The sequence below is a fragment of the Sminthopsis crassicaudata genome, chromosome 4 (genome assembly GCF_048593235.1).
Source record: "Sminthopsis crassicaudata isolate SCR6 chromosome 4, ASM4859323v1, whole genome shotgun sequence".
Taxonomy (NCBI): domain Eukaryota; kingdom Metazoa; phylum Chordata; class Mammalia; order Dasyuromorphia; family Dasyuridae; genus Sminthopsis; species Sminthopsis crassicaudata.
Genome location: NC_133620.1, coordinates 123428928 through 123453113, shown reverse-complemented (window position 1 = coordinate 123453113; position 24186 = coordinate 123428928). Strand labels below are relative to the sequence as shown.

The 24186-nt window shown below is 32.1% G+C and overlaps 1 protein-coding gene across 6 annotated transcripts in view; it reads right to left on the bottom strand.

Annotated features, from left to right (window-relative positions):
- Window positions 1–4786: 4786 nt before the first annotated feature.
- UNC93A (unc-93 homolog A) overlaps window positions 4787–24186 on the bottom strand; it is a 68975-nt gene continuing 49575 nt past the window's right edge. For all 6 annotated transcript variants that reach the window (XM_074309310.1, XM_074309307.1, XM_074309309.1 and 3 more), the window contains 5 exons: window positions 22379–22504; window positions 20265–20479; window positions 10898–11033; window positions 7825–7956; window positions 4787–6052 (listed from right to left, as the gene is read on the bottom strand). In XM_074309310.1, coding sequence (XP_074165411.1) covers window positions 5787–6052; window positions 7825–7956; window positions 10898–11033; window positions 20265–20479; window positions 22379–22504 — 875 coding nt within the window. In that variant the 3' untranslated portion in view covers window positions 4787–5786. The remainder of the gene's footprint in view (window positions 6053–7824; window positions 7957–10897; window positions 11034–20264; window positions 20480–22378; window positions 22505–24186) is intronic.

Sequence of the window (24186 nt, the reverse complement as noted above, 5' to 3'; positions counted from 1 at the left end):
ACTATTTTTTCATATGACTACAAAGTTTTAATTTTTTTATCTGAAAATTGTCTATTCTTATCTTTTGACCATTTATCAACTGTAGAAGGCAGCTATAACATTTAAAAAATAATTATATTTTAGCATGAATACTCCAGCATAAAAACAAAGACAGGAAAAACTTATACAACTCCAATTAACTAGTTAAAATGTCAATTTCTAAAAAGCAAACAACAGACCAAAAAACCTCCCATAACTTTATAAAAACCAAGACACAACATCTCTCCAATATGGGATCTAAATGATTCTTACTTCCATGATCAAATGTCATATTCTCTTGATCTTGATTTCTTTGATTTTGTGAGTTCAGTAAATGTTCATGGAGTTTCAATATCCATGAAATGAATGAGAATTTAAAATAAGAATCCAGATAATACAAGAAAAAGAAACTCAAAATACTTTCATCTAAATCACTTAGTGTATCTAAGGGACTGAATTTTGAGGACCTAAATATACCTCCTTTCTATCTTTTTATGTGTAGATAACCCTTGCAAAGCTAAAATAAATTCTGGAGATTCCATGAAGATAGGAATCATGTTCTTTTTTCCTATATTGTCCCTCACTGAAGTGAAAGTACAGAGTTTCATATACTGTGCAATTCAATAAAAATAACTATTACTTCAAGGATCTAATAGTCCACTTTGGATCTTGTGGAACTGATAGTCATTGGAACTGTAGAAATAGAATCTTAACAATCATCTACTCAAATCTCAAGTCAGAGATAAGAAACAAAGGCACATAGTCGGGAAATGCTATGTTTAGCTTTGTTCTCTTAAAGGATATATCAGTCCAGCAGCTATTATCAAGTCTATCAGCATTGCTAAAAGTTCCAATTCCTTACTCAGTGATGATCTCAGTAAAGATAATAACAGCTCTCAAGATTGTAGTAAGGATCAAATAAGCTGTAATTTGTAAAGCATTTTTTAAACCTGGAAGTATTATATAAATGCTAATTATTATTATAAGTAATAATTAATTTGTTTTTTCCATTATTTATCGTGATACATATCTAAGTATGAATTTAATTTTAAAAATTAATAGACTCAATATGGCACCAAAAATTGCATACAGCATTTGCCAGTATGCCAGATTTGTGAAATCACTTCTTACATATATTTTGTTCATTTTTATTAGTAGGTCTGATTTACAATCCTCCTTTCCTCCCCCCTTCTTAAATGCCTTAAAAAAATAGGTACAACGTACCTATTCAGAAGTATCGGTACATGTTTATAATCCTTGCTACCTAAGAGACTGAACCTGGCAGATTTCTTATGCCTGGGACTTCTAAGCTAGAGTGGACTATGCTTATTGGGTTTCTATATTAAATTCATTACTAATATGGTAAATCACCTGAAATGGGAAGCCTCTAAGATTGAAGCCAGCCCAAGTTGAAAATGGATCAGTCCTTTGTTAATTCCAAATAAGATAAGAGAACTGATTTCTCTCATATCTATCTATGAATTCATGTTATTTACCTACCTACCTATTTACCCAGCCATCCATCTAGCTATCTAAATGTGTGTGTGTGTATACTTGGAAATGCCACAATCAACACTTTCTCATTTCTTCTTGCCTAAACTGTGTGTGTATATATCTTTAATATGACAAAAATAATTACAAGTGGAATTTTGCTTTTCTTCCAAATACATTAGCACATTTAACTAAGTATGTGTCTGGCCCATTAGTCTATTAAGAATCTATTTAAAGTTAGCTGAGTTCAGAGAGCAGACAGGACTGAAGCAAAAGAGAATTAGCAAAAAACAAAAAATAGTCAAGTTAGTATGATAAACTAGAAAGGGAGAAAGAGAAGACAAGAGAATTAACATTTATATAATATCTATTATGAGCCAGGCATAAAGCTAAATGCTTTAAACAAATATCTCGTTTAAGAAATTCTGAGGGTTGCATTTCTATAAGAAATTACAGATCTTTAGAAAAGAGACTATTCAGAGAAGGACATGCTATTTCACAGAGCTTTAGAATGAAATGGGATTTTAGAGATAGGTCCAGAAAAGGAGGGGAGGGAATATGCATTTACTATGGGCCAAGTATTATGCTAAGTGTTTTACAAATATTATTTCATTTGAAATTCTCATTTGTTTTCATTTCACTTACAATCCTTGTAAATAGGAGGTCTTATGATTCTTACTTTACATTTGAGGGAACTGAGGTACAGAAAGGTTAAGCGAGTTGGCAGAATCACACAGCTAATAAGTATGGTGGTCAGATTTCAATGCAGGTTTTCCTGACTCAAGCCCAGAAATCTATCCTCTAAACCCCCAGAACAAGATAAAACCCACAAACCTTTAAAGAATCTGTGTCATGTAGTCAATGATCAGATCAAAATGGGCACATGATTGATTCCACAAGCAAATTAGATCATAGAATAGTTTACCTGCCATAGTTATGGATAAAATAATAATTTATGACCAAGAAAGAGAGAATGTTACAGAATGTAAAATAGATAATTTGTATTACATTAACATAAAAAGGTTTTGCACACACAAAACCCCAAAGCCAAAATTTAAAAGAAAGCACAAAGGTAGGGGGAAATGTTACAGCAAGTTTCCTTACAAAGACCTCATTTCTGAAATACATAAAGAATTGAATTAAATTTATAAGAATATGAGTCATTCTCCAGTTGAGAAATGGTCAAAGAATATAAAGAAGCAGTTTTCAGACAAAAAAAATATCAAAACTATATGGATATGAAAAAAGTGCTCTAAATCACAATTGATTAGGAAAAGAAGCAAATTAAAAGAACTCAGAAGAACCATCACAAACCATCAGATTGACTATTAGGATAGAAAAGAAAAATTATAAATGTCATATGGAATGTAGGAAAATTGGGACATATTAATTGTTGAAGGAATTGTGAACTGATCCAATCATTTGAGAGCAATTTTGGACTTATTCCCAAAGGACTATAAAACTGTGCACATCTTTTGGACCCAGCATTGCCACTATTAAATCCGTAGCTCCAAAAGCTTTTTTTTTTTTTTTTTTAAGAAAAAGGGGAAAGGACCTACTTGCATAAAAATATTTGTAGAAGCTCTTTGTATGGTGGCAAAAAATTGGAAACGAGGTGATGCCCAGAAATGGAAGAATGGCTGAGCAAGGTGTGGTATAGGCTGTGATGGAATACTATTATGCTATAAGAAATGATGAGGATTCTTTCAGGGAAAAAAAAAAAACTGGGAAAACTTACGTAAATTGACACAGAGTAAAGTGAGTAGAACCAGGAGAATTATGCAAAATGAGAGCAATGTTGTATTATGATTAACTGTGAATGACTTAGCTATTCTCAGCAATATGAATATCCAAGACAAATCTGAACTACTTATGCTGAAAACTGTTATCCACCTTCAATGAAAGAACTAATGAAGTTTGAATGTAGATGAAACAATATTTTTACTTTATTTTCATTCATTTTTGTGTTTTCTTTCATAACGTGACTAATATGGAACTATGTTTTGCATTGTCTGGTTTTTCAATGAGGGGGGAAAGAAGAGAGGGAAAGAGAGAATTTAAAATGCAAAATTGCAAAAACAAATTAAAGGCTAAAATTATTTTTGCATGTAATTGAAAAAGGAAAAAAAACTAAAGAAAGAATCCATGTTGGGGTAAATATTTGTTTGAGTCTGAGCAACACCTAATTTAGCAATATTTTTGAACTGGATATTAAGGATTTATGATTTTATAAAGCATAAAATATTTTCTCCCAATTTCTTTTTTTTCTTCTAATTTTGGCTGTAAGGATTTTGTGTAACACTTTCAAATTTACTACAATCAAAATTGTCTATTTTACATCTCATGATTCTCTTGACCTCTTTGTCATGAACTCTTCCCTTATCTATATCTGAGAGATAAAACTTTCCATGCTCCCATAATTTGCTTCTGATATCAATCTTTATTTCTAAATTATGTACTAATTTTCACATTATCTTGGTATATACTGCAAGATAATGATTTTTTAACTAGTTTCTGTCAGACTGTCTTCCAGTTTTCCCAGCAGTTTTTATGAATAAGTAAGTTCTTGCCCCCAAACATTAGATCTTTTGGTTTATCAAATTTTAGATTATTATGGTCATTTATTATTGTCTGTTGTATACCTAATCTATACCATTGATTGACCACTCTACTTCTTAGCCGTTAACAGAATGTTTTGATGATTATCACTTTGTAGTATTGTTTGAGATCTTGTAGTACTATACCTTCGTTCACTTATTTTCCCATTGATTCCTTAATATTTGTAATCTTTTGTTCTCCCAGATGAATTTTATTATTATCTTTTCTGGCTCTATTAAATAATTCCTTGTTAATTTGATTAGCATGGCATTTAACAAGTAAATAAATGTAGACAGAATAATCATTGTTTTATATAGGTAGGTCACTACCTGTGAAGAGTAAATATTTTTCCAGTTAAATAGATTTGTGTCATTTGTGTAAAAAAGATTTGGTAACGGTATTCATAGAGTTCTGGTGGATGTTTTCACAGTATAGTTTTATAGTATTGCTATTACCTCATTGTTTATGACACCTTTTAATAAAATGCAGTTTCTTTCATTATCTCTTCTGTCTGTTTTTTTTTTTTTTTTGCTTTGAGATCATGATTGCTGTTTTTAAAACTTTGTAAATATTTATGTCTTCTTTTTATCATGCTTACATTGCTATTCAACTATATATCTAGTATTTCTGATATTTATTTAAACCCATGAGATTAGTTGTTTTAATAAATAAGCAATCCTTTATGAGAGAAAGATTTTTCCAGTTTATTAAATATATAATATTTAATGAAGGAGAATACATTTTTATTAATTATTTTTTAAAAATCCAGAATTATCCCTGGATGATTCTAGAGTCTGGGAGGTAACCTAAAAGTAAATGTGATCAATCCCATGACCTTTGAACTTGTTATATTGATATATGTTAAGTCCTCAGTATATTTCTCCTTGAAGATGATATTAATCTGATTAATAAGTCTTTGCAGAGTATTCAGCACCTTATCTATTATGTTCATGATTATGATTGATATAACCATCAATCCAGGAAAAAAAATGAAAGAATGAAAATGCCTATTTAGACTGTGACGAGAAATTAGATGGTTATTGTATGAACTTAATACTCTGGTACATATAAGGACAATTGGACCCATGGTTGAATAGGAGGAAGAGAAAGAAATTGTGTTGTACTTTCAATGATGTACTTTCAAGATCCAAATCTTTTATACAAAATTTCTCTCAGTAAAGCTGTATAATTTTGAATCTCTGAACATCACAATCTTCTAAGAGTCAAAATGGCAGAGGTGGATCAAAATGGGCTGAAGTTTATCTCCAACAATGATCCACAAGACATAGAATATAAAATGTATGGTAAAAAAGGAGGTAGGCCAGTCAAATAGCAAAAGGAAGGGATACTAGATGAATAGTGTAATAGTACTACTACACCCATCCTGATCTCAGTATAAAAAGGTCTAGAAAAATGTTTCCAGAACATTGCACAAATTCCCTGTTGAAGATTTATGAGAGCATATGGACAAGAATTACACCATCTGAAAAGGCATAGATGGGTCATGATCTGTGCTAATGGAGGGAGAGAATACTCACACCATGAGATCACAGATACATTGAAGTATTGTGACTAATGCTAAAATTGTTCTGAGAAAACAATTTAATACTTTGGTGCTTCTACAGAGAAAACCATGTCAAGCCTTTCTTAATATATCTCCTCAAACACCTTGTCATTTTTTACATTTTTGTTTGAATAAATTTTTCTTCTCTTTGACTTTGCTTTTTTTCAGCAATTGTCTCAGATGGCTTCCCACGTTCCAGATACTCAACAATCCCATAGGTCACCATTGACAAAATCAGTACTGCAAGTACTATATAGAGTTTGACATCAACACACAAAAATGTGCTGTATCCAAAAGCAATGACAAATCCAAGGGATTCCCAAAGGCGGTAATTGGCAAAAGCAGCTTCCTTGTTCTTTACAAATAAAACTCCATAGATGGCTGCAAGGCAAAGAAGAAAAGAATGATACATTTTTCCTGCAATTATGCTTTTTTATTATTATTTCTGAGACTAATTACTCATACATCACAGTTCCTCAAATATTCCCATCAAAATTTATATGTATATTTTAGTAAATCTTTGATAGTAGAGCTAAAACAAATTACTATTATATGTTCAAGTTATTTTTTCTATGTTTATCTAGAAATGAAAAATAATAGCATGTTGTTATTAACTCATTATTATCTGGCTCAATATAATAGTTCAAAAGCAAGGGCAAACAACAAAAGCAATAATAATATTTAACAGCATCCATCCATTACAGAAGTAAATTCAAGAATCACCCAGACGTATTCTAATTCCATGTTTAAGAACTTTGAATGTCCTTTATCTGATCATAATCTTTATCTGTGCATCTTTCTCTATGCTTTATGACCTGGAATTCTTTATGCTCAGTATTACTTTTAATTACATTTACATTTATATATTAAATTATGCCACTTCTCAAAAAAAAGTCATATTCTTAAATTAATGTCTCATTTACCTTAGAAGATTGCTAGCAATGGTAACTGCTAATTTATTAGGATAAAGGAGGTGAGTATATATTATTTTCTTATAAGAAAACAGGGATAATAAGAGCTACATAATTAAGGCCCTTATAGTTTTGTCAAACTTAGTACTTGTTTTGAAAGCAAAAATTAACATCTAACTCAGAGAGAAACAGATCAGTTGACACTATAGGCAAGCATTAATAGAATTAGAAGATTAATTCATTGAAAAGGGAGGCACTAAGAACATTGTTTATCTTGAGACCACCAAAATTAACTGATTAGACATTTGTAATTCTTTTAAACTTTCCTCTTTGATTTGTAGTAATGATTCCCATCTTATATCCATATCATCATTTATTTTAGGAAAATTCTTAAAATACCTGAAAGAAAGTATTTCTATTACTTTAAGGATTAGGACAAGGGATAAAAGAAAGAATCATGTTCTTTCTGCAAGATGGTTTGAGGGGAGTCAGTTTTAGAAGAATGTGTTGACAACTAGTAGCCAGAAAATGACATCAGGTTCTAAAGCAGATGAAAATGTATGGGAGAGATAAGTTTTCATCTTTTTAATAATAATATCAGTAGCTAGTATTTTAGTGTTTTTAATTTGCAAAGTACTTATTTTATATGATTTCATTTGATCCTCTCAATAATTCTGAGAAGTAGGTGCTATTATTATCCCCATCCCCAACATTCCTATTATCCTAGCCCCAAATTATATTAGGTTCATTGAACGTTATCTTACTTCCCACACTCTAGGATCCAAGCAAAGTTACCTTCTTTCTGTTCATCATATATGGCATTCCACCTCCCTTCTCACCAGCTTCTTAGAGAATCACTCTTTTCCTTCTTATCATAGTTCAATCACCATCTCTACATGAAGCCTTTTCTGATCATCCCAGCTGCTAGTATTTCCTAGCAGTTCCTAGCAATTTCCTGCCTAATTACTTTGTATTTAGCTCTTTTATATTTGTATTTATTCTTTTTATATATTTTCTGTATGTATTTATAGATGTACTTTCTATTTCCCAGTTAGAATCTAAGCTAGAGTAGAGAACATTTTAGTCTTTGTATCTGTATCCCCAAGTGGCTGACATATGTTAAATATTTAATAAATAATCACCCATGAGCCATTATTAGATTTCTTAGCTGTGTCCTTTCTTTTAGAATCTTCCTAACGTCTTTATTGTTTGAAGGTGAAGAAGCTAGAGAATGGTACTTACCATTGGTTTGTGTCTGCAAAACAGCATCTGCCATGCCCCAGAGGGCAGGAAATATGAAGAATACGGGCATCTGACTAGGGTGAGGTTTCCACAGCAAAAGGGAGATGATGCAGGAAAAGTGTATTATTGCACCTGTAAGTTTGAAAAGAAAGGAAAAACATAAAAGGGAAAAAAATTGGTCACTGAAAAGCAGTTAAACAATAGATGTAGAAATTATATATGCAAAAAAGAAACTCATTCCTTGATTGTAAAATGTCCTTTTAAATTTCCTTTGTCCAATTTTCCTTCAATAACTTCAATGAAACTAAACTAGTACTTGGTCTTTTATAAATCTCCTTTTGGTACTAAAACAAAGCACAGATGATGCTATTGGAATGCAGGAGTTCTGATCAATACATATCTACTATACACTTTCTAGGTCTATTAACACCCATAGATTTTTTTTTCTTTTTGTTTTTACCTTTCTTTGCATCTCATGCATTTAGGATAAGGCCTAGCACCATGGTAGTTAGTAAATTCTTGCTGATTAACTGACTAATTGATTGTCTTTGAAAACTAAACTGAAAATATCAAGATGGGGAAGCTTGGATCTGAGAGAGCCACTAGGTTACTATTAGCAGTTATAGTATGCAATTTTAGGACCAAGGGCAGTTGCCAGTATTAGGAATAAAGGAAGAAAACAAAAGTAAGTTAACTCTAGGTCCCAGAAAAGCTTTCTCAATTGAGAGGTGATGCTATTATATTATGCAGTCTTCACAAAGTTTTTGACAATTATGATTTCTGCATGCTGTCAATATCATAGCTTTCTAATCATAAGACAATTTCTGTTTCTTTTCATATGCATATCTTTGGAATTTGAAAGTACCTGTCCACATATCTTAATACTAAATTCCTCCATCATCCAATTCTTTCAGACCTTGATTGGGTATCTATTTTTAACTTCATGATTCAAAATCCTTGCTTATTATTATTCATATTGAGCTCTATTTTCTTTTCCTTGTTAATTAAAATAATAAAATGTATGAAATTTGAAGTCTTAGATTATCAATAAAGAAAGTATCCTACATCCAATCATTCTGGAGAGTGATTTGGAACTATGCTTGCTCAAAGAGTTATCAAACTGTGCATACCCTTTGACCCAGCAGTGTTAATACTGGGCTTATATCCCAAAGAGACCTTAAAGAAGGGAAAGGGACCTATATGTGCAAGAATGTTTGTGGCAGCCCTTTTTGTGGTGGCCAGAAACTGGAAACTGAGTGGAGACCATCAATTGGAGATTGGTTGAATACATTATGGTATATGAATGTTATGGAATATTATTGTTCTTTAAGAAATGACCAGCAGGATGATTTCAGAAAGGCCTGGAGAGACTTACATCAACTGATGCTGAGTGAAGTGAGCAGGACCAGGAGATCATTGTATACTTCAACAACACTATATGATGATCAATTCCGATGGATGTGGCCATCTTCAACAATTAGATGAACCAAATCAGTTCCAATAGAGCAGTAATGAACTGAACGAGCTACACCCAGTGAAAGAACTCTGGGAGATGACTATGAACCACTACATAGAATTCCCAATCCCTCTAATTTTTTCCACCGGCATTTTGGATTTCCTTCACAGGCTAATTGTACACTATTTCAAAGTCCGATTCTTTTTGTACAGCAAAATAACTGTTTGGACAAGTATACATATATTGTAGTTAATTTATACTTTAATATATTTAACATGTGTTGGTCAACCTGCCATCTGGGGGGGGGAGGAGGGGAAAAATTAGAACAAAAGGTTTGGCAATTGTCAATGTTGTAAAATTACCCATGCATATATCTGGTAAATAAAAACTATTTAAAAAAAAGTGTTCTAGAGCATTGAAGATTGGAAAGAAAGTCTAGGAACATTTATAAGCATGATGACAGCAGTGAATGGATTTATAATAATGTAAACAATGATATTTTAATAAATGATTTTTCCCATGTTAGTCTTCTAATTTCCATATTGACATGAAATAAAGTAGGGCAAGGTCCTGGATTTAGAGCATGAAAACTGCCCTTATTAAAATCCTAGCTCTACTTACTGTCTGTGAGTTCTAATATACCACTTCAACTCCTAGACCTCAGTTTCTCTATAAAATAAGAGGATTTGATTAGGTAGTCTTTAAGGTCCTTCCCTGATAAATATTCCTTATATTTGCCTCTAGGTTTCTTCTTAGTTTTATTGGGGCCCTACAGCATAACCTCATAATTATATATCATCAGCATTATTTAAATAATTATTTTTTTCTGTTCTGAGATATTTGTGTAAAAAAAAAAAGCACTTACCACAGAATGAGGCATATAGTAGGCACTTATATAGATGCTCATTGCCATTCTTTTTCCTTCTTTTTTCCCCCTTACTTTCCCATGAAAAAAGGATGAGCAAATCTGTTTTCTAATGTATTAATGAGTAAATAATTGATCTATGTAAAGCATTTTGTAAAGTTTAAAATATAATTTCATGTAGAATAACAATATACATTCTATTTATAATAATCATAATATAAATAGGATATATGTTTATATGTGTGTATATAAGCACTTTCTCAATAGCATCTTTATAGCATACTCTCCAAAGACTTCGAGTTAGATGGGACTTTAGAGGTCAGATAGTTCAGAGGGTCAAATACACAGCCTATGGGACAGGTTACCCATAAGGAGAAGAAACTAGATTAAAATATATGCATATACTCCTTATGAGTCACTGTTCCACAGGCTGTGTGTTTGACCCTCTAAACTATCTGACCTCTAAAATCCCATCTAACTCGAAGTCTTTGGAGACTATCCTATAGATATAACTATTATACCTTATATATTATACTTTATATACAGTAAGGCCCAAAGAAAACAAAAGAGAATTGGTTTCTTCTCACTTACATTAATAATAAAGGGGTCCACAAGCAGCTAAATATAAGCTTTTAAACTCCAAGACCAGGGCTCTTAAGCATGCTGCTTAAATCTTAGAAGAATCATATTCAAATATAAAAGACAGAAACTTTTTATTATTACCAATAAAGAGAATAAAGATTATTACGTACCTAATACAAACAAAGCTATTCTGCCAGTATACTGGGAGAGCTTTCCAAACAGCATAGAGCTGATGGAATTGGTGGCCGAAAAGCAGATCATCACATAACCAACATATTGTATCCCCAGGGCACAGGTGACATATGACTAAAGAAAAAGCAGGCAAAGATTAAAATTACATTTACACTCATGATTGTTCTTCTTGGGTAGAGACTAAACCTGTAATTTCATGTCTACAAAAAACTTTCAGATAGAAACTTGACCAATGTAACTCAGCTCTTTCTCCCTAATTATAGTCCTAGAGAGCTATTTAGAACCCTGCAGGATTAAGTGATTTGCCCAAGGTCATATGGCCAGGATGTGTGAGAAGTTAGATTTTAACCCAAATCTTCTTAACCTCAAGGCTAACTTTAACCACTTCATTTTTTCTTAATTGTCAGTTGGGGAAATAAGCTTTTTCAGAAAGGATTCTATATCATGCTCTAATTCATTTGTCATTTGATGGACATGTTAATTTAGCCTGAAGCATTGTTTCATCACTTAGCTTCTTGTATTCCAAGGACAATGATAATTTTTATTCATGAAGTTTGGATGCAAAAGAAAAATGAACTGAATTTAGGGATAATTGACAAAATTCAACCCAATTCTCCTATAAATATATCCAATTTATCATCTTCATCCCTTTAGAAAATGATTGGTGGAGCTCATAATTATTTATGGTTTTGATTACTTGGGAAGGAAAGAAAGGAAACAAGCATTTGCCAAGTGCCTACTATGTGTCTGTCACTGTAATAAGTACTTTAGCAATATTATCTTATTCAATTCCCACAACAACCCTATGAAATTTGTGCTATAATTTTCTCTGTTTTTGAGTTGAGGAAACTAAAGCAGATGGATGTTAAGTGATTTGCCCAATGACACACAGCTGAAAAATTATATGAGAAAGAAATGAAATCAGTTTTTCTTTCTATGGACCCATCATTTTGTCCACTGTGCCACCTAGCTACCTCCCACAGGGACAATGAAGGAAAGTGGTAAAAATCATAAAAGTCTCAATGGGAAATGAGAGGCAGAAAACTATTGTAAAAGGTTTTGAGAAATTATTCATATAAAGTGGTGGTCATCAGCATTTCTATATACTACCAATAAAACCCAGCAGCAAGTGATAGAAAGAGAAATTCCATTTAAGATAACTGTAGGCAATATAAGATTCGTGGGAGTCTATGTGGCAAGAAAAACTCAGGATCCACATGAATGCAATTGCAAAGCAGTCATATCTAAAAAACTGGAGAAATATTAATTGCACATGGATAGGCTGAAGCAATATAATAAAGAGAACAATTCTACCTAAATTTATTTGGTACCATACCAAAAGTACCAAAAAAATTGTATAGAACTAGAATGACAAATGATAAAATTCATCTATTAAAAACAAAAGAATAATAATAGGGGAATCAATGAAAAAATGAAGGAAGATGGCCTAGCCATACTAGATCTCAAACTATATTACAAAGCAGTAATTACCAAAACAATCTGGTTCTGAGAAGGAAATAAAGTGGTGAATCAATGGAATAGTTTAGGCATATGATAAACACAATAATAAATGACCATAGTAATTTGTTGTTTTACAAACCCCAAAATTCAAGATTTTGGTATAAGAAATCATTAATTGACAAAAACTGCTGAGAAATCCAGAAAGCAATTTGGCAGAAACTAATTATAGAACAGCATCTCACACTGTTTACCATGTTGCAGTCATCAAAAATATTACTTAGACATAAAGGGTGATAATAAAATGAGGGGATAATGAAATATGTCTGTCAGAGTTATGGAAAAGGGAGAATTTATGACTAAAGATAAAGAACATTACAGAATGGAAAATACACAATTTTGATTATATAAAATTAAATTTTTTTCACAAAACAAAATCAATGCAGCCAAGATTAGAAAGGAAGCAGGAAACTAGAGAATTTTTTTTACAATGTCTCCAGCAAAGGCCTCATTTCTCCAATATGTGGAGAATTGAGTCACATTTATAAGGATGCAAATCATTCTCCAATTGATAAATGATCCAAGGATACTAATATGAGGGGATGTAAAAAAATAAGAACATGAATATTCTGTTAGTAGAGTTGTGGACAGACTCAATATTATGGTGAACAATTTGGAACTATGCCCAAAGGACTATAAAATGGTGCATATGCTTTGCTTCTAGGTCTGTACTCTGTGGAGATCAAAAAAAAAAAAAAAAAAAAAAAAAAAAAAAGGAAAAGGATCTATATATATGAAAATATTTATAGTAGCTCTTTTTTTGTGGTGGAAAAAATATTGAAATTGAACGTCCATTAATTGGGGAATGGTTGACCGAATGGTAGTATATGATTGTGATGCAACACTATTGTACTATTAGAAATGACAAGTTAGATGCTTTCAGAAAAACCTGGGAAAATTTATATGAACTCGTGTAAAGTGAAATCATCAGAACCAGAAGAACATTGTACACAATAATAACAATATTTGTATGAGAAACAATTGTGAATTATTTCACTATACTTAGCAATACAATGGTCCAAGCTAATTCCAAAGATCTTAGGATGAAAAATACTATCACCTTCAGAGAAAAAAATCTGGATACAGATTGAAGGACAGTTTTTTTCCTCTTTTTTTTGTGTTTGGAGGGATATCTGTACTTTCTTTTATAACATGATTAACATGGAAATATTTTACTTTACTGCTCATCTATAATCTACATCATATTGCTTGCTTTTTTAAGGAGGGGGAAGGGAGGATGAAAAAGAATTTGGAATTCTGAATTTTAAAAAAGTATAAAAATTAGTTTACATCTAATTGAGAAAAAAATAAAAACAAATACCAGAAAATAAAATAAAGTGGTAGTTGCTCCAGCTCCTTAATATGTATTGCAATCCACCTTGTCCTCTGACTCTAAACTATATCTCAGCCAAGGGAATAAAGTCAAGACAGTTTTTGTAGAGTGAATCTGATAGAGTGATAAAGATGGTCTTTTGGCTAAATTCAGGCTTTCCTGGAATGCACTGTGATGGCCCAGTGTTCTAGAAGTATTTTAACTATGAACAATAACATAAAAGATAACTAGGTTGGTATTCTTATAATTTCCTCAATACTTCCTTTCTAAAATGTAATTCCAGGGTTCATGTTTTTTGTTTCTGTTGTTTGCAACTAGGCAGAAATATTTGATTATTGACTATAACACCCAAACCAAACAGAGGGAGCCAAATGAGGAAAATAAATTATTTTAATGTATGTAAGGACTAAATTATAAGATCTATATAAAAAGTTGATATACATACAGAAGTTGTATATCATTGATTTGTGGATAAGGAATGTGTTTGAACTATATTTTAAAAGATTTGGATTTGGAATCAGGAAATATAGGTTTATTTCCTGTCTTATATATTTATTCACTTTCTAGGCAAGTCACTTCACCACTGTCAGATTTGAAAACAGGCTAGCAGGAATAATAATACTTGTAATGTCTAAACGACAGTGTTATGAGAATTAGAAGGAATTCAAAATCACATAGTTTAAGTTGCAACAGTTCAAGCTTTCCCTGAAAAATAATCTAAAGTCTCCAAGCAGAGTACTCCTAAGGCAGTCATTTCCACTTTGAGATAGTACTCAAGCACTTAAAGGAAGCACAAATTTAACTCTTTGCAACTTTAATTCACTAATCCTACTTTATCCCTTGGAGGATAAATAGAACAGTACTAATCCTTCTAATAGACAGGCCTTTTGATATTTGAGTAAGCTATCATGCCATTTCAAATCTTTTACAAGCTATCAGATTTTCCCTGATATGAACTCACTGAATTTCATAAGCAATGAAATTATAGACTTTGTCCATCTTACTGTCCCTCTTCTGAATATTCTCCAACCTATCAGTGTTTAAATTTTTTACTCAGAGCTAAGCACAACACTATAAATGTGGTCTGACCACAGGAGCAATTGCTGCTTCATGATGATACCTTTCCTTTTCCTTGATTGATTGCCTACTGTATTCTCCATTGCATCTTTTCCAAATCACTTTTCTTCTCAAACCATCTACTCTCTTCCCACTTCTTTCCCCAAGCTTAGCAGAGAACCTTAACTTGTACTCTACTAAGAAAATGGTGGTCATCCCTTAGATATTACTGGTTTTCCCTTTGCCTTTCATATCTCAGCATTTTCTCTCAATCTCTTCTTTGTTCTAACATCAGTGGAAGAAGTGATCCATCTTACTGAAACTAACTTCTGCTTGTGTCCTAGAATCCTATTCTCTCCCATCACCTCTTTAAACTTGCTCCTTTGTTCATTCTCCCTTTTTCTAATCTAAAGGTCTTACCTTTCCTTTTTATCCTTCCTTAGTGTCAAAAATACATTGAGATCTCTTTTTTTAAAAGTTGAAGTTGGACTAGTAATGACTACTCTTCAAGTAAAGCAAAGTTCACTTCTAAGTTCATTTAATTTTATTCTTCATAACCAGGATCTTTCCATCCTTTACATAAGAGAAACTTTGTCAAATTTTTTTAATCTAATTAAATTATATCTACAACATTTCTCTGATCTCTCCGCAATATGTGTAATATACTTTATAAATCTTAGAAAAACCTACAGGAATGCCATCTATTCTTTGTCAGTCCCTTTCTAGAAGGGGTAAGAGGTGAGGCATTGATTGCTCTTTTGTGAATAAGGGGAACATTGGATTAACTTCTGGAGAGAGTCTGATAAGAATCTCCAGAATTCATACCTTTTCATTTTTAACTATATCTATCTCATCTCCATCAGCTTAGGCATCCTGATATTAAGAAAGGAGAAAAGTAGAAAGGAAAGCTGTATTCATTTTTATCTCTATAATTTTTTCTACTTATTCTTCTGATAAGAATCTTGGTTGAAATCTAAAAATTCTCATCTAAGAACAAGAGAGAAAAGTCTAATAGAAAAAGATGAGAGGGTCTAAATCCTTCCTTCTTAGAATCAACCTATAGCTTTACTATGCTTCTTATAAACCTCACATTACAAATTCTCCAGTTCAAGTAATCCTAATTTTATCTTTAGGAAGGAGGACAGGCTATTAAGAATAGGTGACCATCCTGAAAAGATCTGAATTGCTTTTATCTTCAAGGAAGATAATCTGATAGCTGGGTCCATATCCATTCCTTATTGGTGCCAAATATACTCTGAGATAAGCAAGCTTTGAGGTCTTTTAGATGCTGTAGAAGTACACATCTACGGCAGTTAGGTGGCTCAGTGGATACAGTACCAGCTCTGAAGTTAAGATGATCTGAGTTCAAATTTCATCTCAGATACTTAACATTTCCGGCTGTATGGCCCTGGGTAAGTCCTTTAACCCCAATTGCCTCAGGGGGAAAAAGTACACACTTAATTCAGTCTATACAATAGGTTAAATATTGGCTCTTTTAGTCTAGCCTTTCCATAAATTGAGATATCCCCCAAGAAAGGAAACCATGTTGAGCAAATATATCTGTGATTCTATGGTCTCCTTTATGACAAGTATTTTTGTTATTGCCATGACTTCTGGATGACAACCTTTTGCTATATTTGGTTGTGGAAAGATGAATCTCCCATCTAAAATGTCCTTTATATTTATTACTGTGTTTAGCGTATATATGTTCTGGGAAAAAAACCAAATTGATGACCTATATCTCTAGCTTTTTTATTATTATTATTATTTAATTTTATAATTATAATTTTTTGACAGTATATATGCATGAGTAATTTTTTTTATAACATTATCCCTTGTATTCATTTTTCCAAATTTTCCCCTCCATCCCTCTAGTCCCTCCCCTAGATGACAGGCAATCCCATACATTTTACATATCTCTAGCTTTGAGATATTATATTACAGGTTCATTCTATTTGTACATATTGATTGAGGCTTCCATGGTTCCTGGTGAGATTTAGCAAAAAATGTGACAAAATCAGTTCCCTTAAATTTTTAAAATTCTCTAACTCCAAAACACAAAGTGACCTTCACATTCCTCCACCTGTTGAAATCTTTCTTCAGGTTCAAATAAACTGTCTTCTCCTTCCTGAAGTACATTTCAAATTTCCCTGCCTGAAAATATCTCTTTTCTGAAATTTTGTCACAGTACTTTGTATATAGATGAGGGAGAGATCAGATGTAGATTAAGGTGAGGCAAACTATGATCTTGTTTGTTGTATAGCAGGTAAATGAAGAATGTTTTTTAATTTTTTATTATTAAAGCTTTCTATTGACAAAACATATGCATGAGTAATTTTCCAACATTGACCTTGCAAAATCTTCTGTTCCAACTTTTCTCCTCCTTTCCCCCACCCCCTCCCCATCTGGTAGGTAGTCCCATACATCTTAAATATGTTGAAATATATATTAGATCCAATATATGCATACATATTTATACAGTTATCTTGTTGCTCAAGAAAAAACTGATCTAGAAAGAAGGTAGAGGTTTTTACATTTTTAAATAAAGTTTTATTGTTTTTAAAAATGTAAAAACTAATTTTAGTTAACATCTAAATAAAAAAAGGGCTGGATTTGGCCTTCTGGATATAGTTTTCAGAATGTTCTAAAATCTAAATCTAAATTTCTAAAATCTCTAAAATTAGTTCTAAAATCTAAAAAAAGTTCAGATGTTCTAAATCTGTTTTTTCATTTAGTGTCTGATATATGTTGTAATTATTTATGCAAAAGACTAATCTCCTCTGATAGACTGTGATTATGGTCAGGGACTTTGTTGGATTTTATCTTTTTAACCCGTGTGACTAGCATAGAGCAATCACTTCCCAAATGCTAGCTTAATTTAAGTTGAATTTTATTCATCTTTCCCTAACTTAATTGGGTGAGTCACTTTTCTTTGGTGGAAACAGTTATACAGGCTCAGATCTATGGTTACACAATCAAAGAAATTTAGAGATTTTATTTATGTTGCTAAAGGGAATCTAATTAATCCAGCCAATGGAAGTTATAATAGACATTCTCAATATTGTATTTATTCAAGCTATGACTATATTTTTATCAGTCTCAAATGATTATGCTCTACTTATCATCAAATGCAAAAAAGGAAATTGAGAATACAATTTGAAGGGGTGACATTGCTAGAAGAACAAAGTATCATTGTCATGAGTCAAAGCTCTGAATTTATAACTAGATAGATTCACACTGAAATCTAGTGCTGCATGTCCAATTACCCATTGTAAAGAAATAATTTAACAGAAGACTATTGGTTGTTTTTTTTTTTGTTTGTTTGCTTGGGTTTTTTGGTTTTGTTTTTTGCATTTCATTGCAATCTTAAGGCACCGACAGTGCCTAATTCATAACAGACAATAAATACTTTTTGATTGATTAATGAAAAAGTCTTATATTTTTCAAATATCAAAATTTCTATTTTATTTAGTATTGTGAAATAAGGATGTGTCCATTACTTGAGGACAAACAATACAGAAATGATCAGAGTATTAAATGAGTTCATAGAGAATGGCCAACTAAAATTATTTTTAATTTATCTTAAAACCTTTTTTTCTAAAGACAACTTATATATAATAATTCCCTTTCAGTCAAAAAGCAGAAATCAGTTTAATTCAACTGAATAATTATAAAGTGCCTACTCTTTTCAAGGCATTATATCATATGCTAAAGTGAGAAATGATATATTCATTATTCTAAAAGACTATGATTAATGAATTCCATGTTTGTTGGAAAGTGTTGACTCCTTTGTTTACAAATCTAAGTCTCTCAAAATCATTAACTATATGAGTTAGTAGGGATCTTAGAGGCTATTTAGTCTGACTTTTACTTGGGAAAAAATATCTTTTACGATGTTCCTACAAAAATAATGATAAACATATTCCTTAAAAACTTCTGGAAAAAAGGGAATCTGCCACCTGTTGAACAACCCATTCTACTTTTCTAGGTTTTATATGGGTTTATGTCTCTCGATATTAGGAGTTGTTTCTTTATATCTAGCCTAAATAGGTCTGTGCAGGTTTCTCTCACAGTTTTCATTTTGGTCTTTTCGTTGAAATAGAACAGTCTAAAGCTTCTTCTTTCCAAATTAGATACACTATGATGGATGTGTGATTTTATGAATTTTATATTCCATCTAAATGTGGATTATAACCCATCTGCTTCTTCCTATGTATAACTCTTGTCCATGTCTTCCCATAAATGCACAAAATGGCAGCCAACCAAAATACCAATGGTGGGTAGAAAAGACAGGGAAGGATGCTTTTCTAGATCTTGTGATAATATATGGATCCTAAAAGAACCTGTGGATCATTCGTCCCTCATTTTCAATAAATGGCCTGATATTTATTTTTCTATCATACATATCTGTGTGTTCTTGGCTATTAATGTGTTGGCATGGATTCATGCCTACCTTTCTGTTACCCTTTGGATGATCCTCAATCATAATTCTTCAAAGATGGGATATTTCATGATTCATAGTTACATAGCAACAATAGGAGAATATTGGCAGCTTAAAGTGGTACAATGGATAGAATACTGGCCCTGAGTCAGGAAAACTTGATCTCTGATACAGATTCAGACATTTAGTTGTGTGATTCACTTAAGTTTAAATCTTTTAAACTCTGTCTTCTTCAGTTTCCTCAACTTTAAAATGAAGAATATTTGTAGCAGTTATCTCGCAGAGTTTTTATGAAGCTGAAAGGAGGTAATAGTTATAAAATGTTTTGCAAACCTTAAGGTAAATGCTATCTTTTATTCTTGTTTTTGATGAGATGGGACTTTATTCAGAGATTAACTCAGGATCACTGAAAACTTTACTCAATTTTCCCAAAGAAACCCATGCTTCTCTCCTCCTTTTCTTATTCAATTCTGAATGCAGATCATTTTCCATGCACAATGTCTATCCAAACTATATATATCAATGGACTAAATCTATGTAATGCCTTCTATTCAACTGCTTATTGTAGCCTCTTAATAGACATTCTTCATCCACTTGTTTTTCTTGCATGGATATTTAGGACAAGATTTAGAATAATTTTTTAGAATAAATTTTCATTTTAATTTAGGAGATTCTGCAATATTCAAGTCTTGATTCAGTCAGGACAAAGTTGTCTATATACAGATGCATGTGGAAGACCTAACCATCAATAACAAATACCTTTTTCCATTTGGACAATACATTAAACATTCTCTATGACTATGTCAAATCCCCTGGCAAACCTATATATTCCTGTTTAATTTCTTATTTGACATTAATTATTAGAGAAAAACATCCCAAGAACTCACAGGTTCCCCTGAATCTGACCTACCTCAGCAGATCCACTTAAGTCACTAGTAAAAATAATATACACATCATCATCATTAGTTAGACACATAATTTTCGTTTTCTTTCATACCTTTGTATAGTCTCCAGAAAGGAATCCTTGTTCAAAACCACTATACATTGTCAGTGGAATGAGGAGACATTGCCGCTTATCTTTAAGGTGCCGGAAAGTTGCCAGGAAATTGGTCCAAAAAGAGGCTTTTTCCTTTTCGTCTGTACTTTCCAGTTGATCATTTGGGATCTGCTCAAGAAATACGGCTACCAGTAACACTGCCAAAATTCCACTTCCTATGGAGATAAAAGTAACCTAATGTGAAAAGTGCGATTAAAATGTGGCTTTATGTTAAATGTTTTGGCTATCACAGAATATTGGACCCATGCCTTTTGGAACCATGACTTTCTAATATGGCTTCTTACAATTAGAACATGGTCAGAAGAGAAAAAAAAATACATTATATGTCTTAAAAAATGGCTCCTTGAAAGAGACTCTCTTGGAATGCAAGATTTCAGGAACATGAACATTTTTTTTTTCTCATGATAGTATATTCTTTACTTTTCTATATCCTAATACATTGTGTTTTTTAATTATGACTTTTTATCATAATTATGTCTATCTTCAGAAAAATTGATGGCTCTAATTAGCACAATTAAATTTCTTTATGTTTTATGTGTATTATTTCTATTTTGTACTTTTAGACATGAGAAGTTATTAGGTCACTGGATTTTTCCTAATCTAAACCAATTTGTGGTCTAAGGTTGCCCAAGATTTTTTTGTCTATAAAGCAGACCAGAAGAAACCATTAAAGAAGATGTTAAAATTGATTTGGGGATATATTCTTAAAGCAAAACAAAATCATAGGGATTCGTTTGCGTACAGTCAAAAAACAATAGATGAATTTTCTGTAATTAGGAAGTTTAAAAATTAGCTCAGTGTAATGGAACAAAGGAAGAAAACATGAAAACACTAAAAACAAGAATGCACAGAGACTTCAGAGATCATAGGATCATAATTCTGGGATGGGGAGGTATTGTCAAGGTGATCAAATTCAGTCCACTAATTTTGCAGATAAGAAAACTGAGGTAAAGAGAATTTGAGATTTCCCTAGCTTCCTAGCTAGGAGAAGTAAGATTGAAATTCAATACTGCAAAGGTGATTTGCTCCTCTGTTTTTACTGTCATATCACATTGCCTTTTGCATGCCCCAAATAATCTTGGTTAGAAAATATTTGAGAAGCACTGGTCTAGAATCTCTTCTTTATATGTCTCATATATAATTGATAAACTAGTCTGAAACACAAAGAGATGGTATAAAGGCTGCAACCTTCAGGCAGAGAAATCAGACAAATATTGTCTTAGTTTTTTTTTTTTTTTTCACATCATTTGCCCTTGATTGTGTATCTACAGATTTCTGAGCTTACTGGTCTTAGAGCTGGATTTTAGGATGAGTGGTAAATTATTGTCTTACCAATCTGTGCTTGAATTTTGCAATCACAGAGATGAAACATGACTCCTGGTTCCTGATTATGAAGGTAATTTATCATTTCTTGTGGTATTTTCTAATCTCAGATAGGGATCTCAGAAATATTCTCACAAAACAATCTATGTAAGTACTGCCTGAAAGTTGATTCTTATTAGCAATTTCCAACCTTTTCATCATTTGAATTGCATAGAATAATTCTCTAGATCCTGTGAACACCAGCTGGCAAGCAGGTATCTACAGAGCAATTCTCTGGAGACACAAAAGATAAAATACCTTCTATGAACAAGAGTCCAAGATTCTGGTATGAAAGGAGTGCTACTTCAGAGCACAGAAGAGAATGGGCATAACCACCAAATACCACAGATTTAAAATTCAATGAAAAATTGGCTTTATATGTAAGTTTCTTTTGGGGCTACAAGGAAACCACCACTAGATGTGTTCACTGAACCCCTATTTATTTTACATATAGAACATTAGGCTTAGCTTTGCCAATATATTGGAATAAGAATAATTCTGATATATTTAACTTCACATGAGAAAAATCTGCCAAAGCAAATTGTCCTTCACAAATTTAGAAGAGAAATTGTTCAATTTGGAGAGGAGATTTTCGGTGTGGGGGGTTAAGCATAAGAAAAAGGAAGAGAATTTCAATTGCCTCTAATTTCTTTACTATTGATAATTAATCAGTATTCATTTTAGGCACATACCAGTATAGATGCCCAGCAGTGTGTAAATTAATTCATTTGTTGGACGCTTAGTACTATTTGTAGATGTGTTGCTTATAAAGCAATCACTAGCTCCACAATGCATCAGTTGTTCTTCTGGGATTTCTCCTGTAAAAAATAAGAATAAAACAAATTAGAGTATTGGGTACTATCCTTCTGGTTTCAAATAATGAACTGGAGTTAGTTTCCAAAATCCAGAAATGATAGATTATGACCCTATGTGGCTCTTCGACACTAAAACTTTGAAAGTCTCCTTGCATCATTTATACTTAAAAAACAATCATTGTCCATGGAATTCTCCTTTGATGTCTCATCATCGTTTTGAGATGACCCTGGGTTCTCAAAGACTATGTCAAACAACCTCCTCTCAAGTTGGAAAAGCTTCAAATATGAGATATCTGAAAAACTATGTATCTATTATCTGATAGCCAGCTTAGCTGTATTTGGAGAGCCTTATGACCATAAAACTCTCTAGAGTTTCTCCTTCAAGTCTAGCTTCTGTGCTGTATCAAAATTAAAAAAAACAGGCCTCCAATGTTATGATTGAATAATGGTTGATAGAGAGGGATGTGGATATAGCCAGCTTGTAAATAAATAGTTTGAAAATAATATCATATAGTAGGATCTCAGAATAATTGCCAATATGACTTGTTTTCTGCTTCATTTCTCCTGAATTTGGACATTTTTTTGATACATACTGTTCTGTGTCTAATACTAGAAACAAAACACAGTAAAGAACATTGGATTTGGAGTCAGAAGATATGGATTTGCATCCTGGCTATGGTATTTTTTACCTTATCTCCTCAAGAAACTGATTTAGCATCTTCAGGGCTCAATATTACTTACCTGTTTTTAAAGGGGTAAGGGGGCTTATAATATCCCTTCTGATTTTAATTCTGATTATTTTCAAAAAAGTTCAGAAATTTATTTTACTAAGTGATTCAAGCTATAATTTTCTCCACATGATTTTTAAAAACAGAATTTTAAATAATTTTAGGAGTTTTGGGGGGATTTGTATCATAATGGATAAAATATTGGATCTAGAGTCAGAAAGAGCTGAATTCAAATCTGGCCTTAAACATTTAATAGCTGTGTGATTTTAGGCAGGTCATTTGACCTACCTCTGACCCAGTTTCCTTATTGATAAAATAGAGGTGATAATAGCATCTATCTCCCATGGTTGTTGCAAAGATAAAATGAGGTAATATTTGCAAATAATTATGCAAGCCTTAAAGTAAAATGTGTATGTGTGTATGTATGTTTGTATGTATTTAGTTTGGGGAAAATAGTATAATAGAGATACTCAAGAAAATTCTCTCTCCTTGGTAAGATTTCCTTCTATATACTATGAACTCTACTTTTTTAATCACCCATTTAGTTCTCAACCATTTAGAATCTAGTTTACAATCTCACAACTCTACCCAACTCATCTTTCTGAATTCAGATCTTTTCTCTGACACTTACCAACTGTGTGATTCTGGTAAGTCACTTAACCCTGTTTGCCTCAGTTTTCTCATCTGTAAATTGAACTGGAGAAGGAAAAGGCAAATCATACCAATATCTTTGCCAAGAAAATCCCAAAAAGTATTGTAAAGAGTTTGACATGACTGGAAAACCACTAAGCAACAAAAACTAATCTTATCATTCATTGCCTAATGGGCATATTAATAATCTCAAATCCAACATTTACAAAATAGAAATAATTATTTTTCTCTTTAACCTATCTTTTAAAAAAAAACTTCCTTATTTTTTATTGAAGGCACTATCATTCTTCCAATGAAGACCACATT